This window comes from Arachis duranensis, chromosome 4 (assembly GCF_000817695.3).
Source record: "Arachis duranensis cultivar V14167 chromosome 4, aradu.V14167.gnm2.J7QH, whole genome shotgun sequence".
NCBI lineage: Eukaryota > Viridiplantae > Streptophyta > Magnoliopsida > Fabales > Fabaceae > Arachis > Arachis duranensis.
This window is the reverse complement of record NC_029775.3, coordinates 12,018,976-12,022,913: the sequence shown is the minus strand read 5'-3', so window position 1 is coordinate 12,022,913 and position 3,938 is coordinate 12,018,976. Positions and strand designations below refer to the sequence as shown.

General features: G+C 32.4%; 1 protein-coding gene across 1 annotated transcript; it reads right to left on the bottom strand.

Annotated features, from left to right (window-relative positions):
• Positions 1–3,279: 3,279 nt before the first annotated feature.
• Positions 3,280–3,934, bottom strand: LOC107483374 (uncharacterized; the record flags this gene model as incomplete). The annotated part of the gene is made up of 2 exons (XM_016103995.3): positions 3,280–3,395; positions 3,509–3,934. Coding segments are annotated over 2 exons (432 nt in total), but the record flags the coding sequence as incomplete, so codon positions are not given.
• Positions 3,935–3,938: the final 4 nt, after the last annotated feature.

Below are 3,938 nucleotides of genomic sequence, written 5' to 3'. Positions count from 1 at the left end.
AAACTACCACTAGAAGGAGTCTTTCTCAATGGAAAGTATGAATAATGTAAAAGATGCTCAAGAATCTAGTAGCGACAAGAGGGTCATACAAAACGAAGGTGGAAAAAAATTCAATCATAAAGTGTACGTGGATTGCTAACAGGAGGATAACAGCAAATGAAAGCTTATTTTAATAAAACTTTTATGAGTTATGTGTATGTGAGGATTGGTTTAATTTGTATATAGGCTTTTGTTATATGTCTTAGTGGTTGAGGTTTTGAAGTGTGGTGTGATTCACAAAAATTTGTGATTTGTAGCTAGTCCTTGATAGTAATAGTAAAGGAAATTGACTATAAGTCAAATAAGACCTATTTATCTTATTTGAGTCAAGACTGGTAAGGACAATCTAAAAAAGATGATGAAGATTGAAAGTTTTCCCCATCTCTTATTGAGTTGAAACGGTGCATGAGACAGAAAAAATGCACTTAAATTATTGAGACCAAATTATTATTTATTTTAGTTGGTGTTTCACTGCAATTATATAATATATTTTGTGATAGTGACTACTGTAACAACAATATAGATGTGGTCAGCAATTTAAACACTCTCTGCACTATATATGTCATGAACTAGCCTGGATTTGAACTCTTTACATATATCTATACCCATTTCTATCAATATTCAGTTCATTTCAGAGAGATTTTTATTAGTTTTTAGGTAGGAGTGTGTAGTAGTCAGGCTACATATCATAGGTGTGTTTGTATTTGTTTTAAAAATGTTATTTTACACGTTAATTTTTTTTTTTATATAGTTGAAAAAATTTTAAGACGCTATATTTTCAAATTTTAGATAATGAGATTTAAATAAGTTGATCTTAAATATCAAATATTATAAGATAAACAATTTTCTTCACCATTTTGGTAATTTTAGTACATGATAGCAATTTTTCAAATAAAATTTAAATAAAATGGATTATCTTAAAAAGATTCAAACATAGATTGGTTCTTATATAACTAATTATGCAAATAAAGCACTAACAAAAAATCTCTAAAAGACTAGAATCACCAGTGAAGCATGATTTAGGCTCACAAATTAAATAATTAATGAGTCATAGAATTAATCTTTAAATACATGAGTTGCAAGGCTGTTAGTTATATATAATTTGCAGCAGTTGCTAATTTTCCCATTAGATCTATCTAATTGTTGTTTCTTTCTGATTTGCATGTTTTTTGGTGTAGGAGTTTTGTTTGAATTATTATAAACGTAGCAGAGATGTCATCTAATATCAACCACAACATTGGAAGGTGTGGAGTGGAAGGAAAATATTATATATAAAAGGGTTAGGGCTTTCCATTTACACTTTCATCTTCTTTTTTAGTTTTTTTTATATTTTATAAGGAAAAAAATCAAAGCACAAAATAAAATTTTGTTATTTTAACTTTTTTTTTCATAAAATTATAAAAAAATACGAAGAATACAAAAATAGTGGAAGATGACAAAATTATGTTTTCTGTTTTAATTTAACTCAAACCAAATAGACTCATTTTCAATGTAATTAGCTTCGCTTAAATTATTGTATAACTGTGATTGTATTCTTCTAATATCTTCTAATGTTTTATTTTTCCATTCACAAGGTCGTTTAATTTTCAAGGTGAAATGATATTTTTCTCCAACAAATTTTGTAATTGAAATAATTGAAACCATTTTCTTTCTCTCCAAGTCATAAATATCGAATTGAATTTATAATAAAAAAAATGCATGTAATTGGCTATATATGTGTTTGAAGATCCATAAATCTTTATTTCGACAATGATTATTAATTAGTTTTAAGTTTTTGTACACAAGAAGTTCTTGATATAGCTGGAACTGAGGACGAAGAGGATGTGGATTTGAAATTTATAACAAAGATAAGGTTTTGTAGAAAATTTCGTATGAAACCCTCTCTATATATGTATCTCTTAATTTCTATATATGCTATTTGTATAGCCCTGTTCATATTAGAAAGTTCCTTCCATAAGACGGTTGATATCTATATAGCATTAAAGCTCTGAATTATATATATCACAATTATATTGTTGCATGGTTCCCAATTGGAATGCAATAAGTTCAGGAACTAATGAATATTAAATAGCATGTATGTACATGGTAGAGAGCAAATGTCATTATTGGTAAGGGTTATTACTTTGACTCTGTCACCTTATGATGTGATCACAAAGTAAGATACCATATACATAATATTTCAATACTATACAAACAGTGATATTTAGTATGTGAATCTATCTATCTAAGTATCTATCATCATCATTATTGTCAAAGCCAAGCTTGGACATCCAAAGCTCTCAACGATTCATGGCACACCACCAATCCCCTTCTGCAAGATAGAATCGAATATCTCTCTGCAAATACTAAACATATATGCTGCACCAATATATATTTGTCAAATTCTTAAGGTAGGAATGCCTAGCTACTCCTATGCTAACAAAAGAATGTGGTTCAACTTAAAAAATCTATGTTAAACTAACAAAGATTCAAAATTAAGTGACAACTTAATTCAAATATCTAATAAAGTCATAACAAAGTAATAATACTCCAATCAAATGTCAAATTTCAAATGCATGTTAAATATCTCTCGGTACTAAATTAATTGGTGCATGCTAAGCTTTCACTATTAAGTAACTAAAACAACAAAGCTCACAAATAATAACATAGAGGGAAGCTAATGATGGATTGAGCATGAAGCAGATTACATTGGTTCTGCCTTCAATAATGGCTATTATTTATAGAGGCTAAGTACCCAAGAAGCCAATCTCCGTACCTTGCATCTCAGCGTAGTTTGATTGGTGATTCAACTCTGTATAGATAGTGTGATAATAATATTTATGTTCCTGTAGCAGTGAATGTAAAGTGAAAAGAGTAGTAGACTACCAAATAAGTAAGGCTTGCTACGTTTACTTCCTCATATGGTTTGTTTCTCCAACTAGCTGGTACTAATCTTTTACCTTTCTTAAAAAGTTATATTTCTGCTCTCTGTACAATATGTCTTCTGTGTTCACAATGTTGGAATTTGGAAATTGCATGCAGTATCTAAATCTCTATATTCCTTTATCTGATGATCATCTTTTAATTTTATCTTTTTATGTGCATGATTTAATATGTTTCTATTATTTTAGATGGATGCATGATTCAATAATTCAACAATAAGTTAAAATAAGACCGAATGTGTGGTAATCTCTTCTATAGTCTAAAAGTTAAAAACATATTATTATTCGCATTAATCCCGAATCAAAGTTACGTATCTAGGATTAAGTACACATTTCATTCAATTAATATTCACTATCGTAGTCATATCTTCATCTTCATCATCATCGATGAAAACCTCTTCTCCGTCACATGATTCTTCATCCATCGAGCTAATCCTGTTGATGCACGAGAAAAAAAAGACGGAAGGGGAAGGAAAATGTAAATGGAAATAAACAAGTAAACAAAAAGAAATCATCAATTGCAGAGTCAAAGTCAAATCACAGTTTACCCTGAAATTCCAAACTTTGCAATCCCTAGCGATGAGGAAAGCACAATGAGCGTCGACGGTCGCATACTCAACCTGTTCATGGCTCAGAAACTCTTCGTCCCAATCGCTGATGCCGATCTCTTTCCTCTGCTCCACTTCAAAGCCGAGACACTCCTCCACAATCGTGTTAACCGAAGCGCGCTTCAGGTTCCAGCCGCCGTCGGTCTCCGTGCACAACCTCAGATCCACAGGGTCCGTACGCATCCTGAGGCCGAGCCAGGAGTTCTCCAGTTTCCGGCGATCCGAGTGGTTCCAGAACCCGGCGAACGTCACGCGGTGGTCCAAAAGGAAGCCGCGGAGGTTCCGCGGCGCAGCGTTGGCATGCGCCAGCTGGAAGATTAAGCAGCGGCAGCCGACGCAGAGCTGCAAGGTGTCGGCCGGAGGATGACGT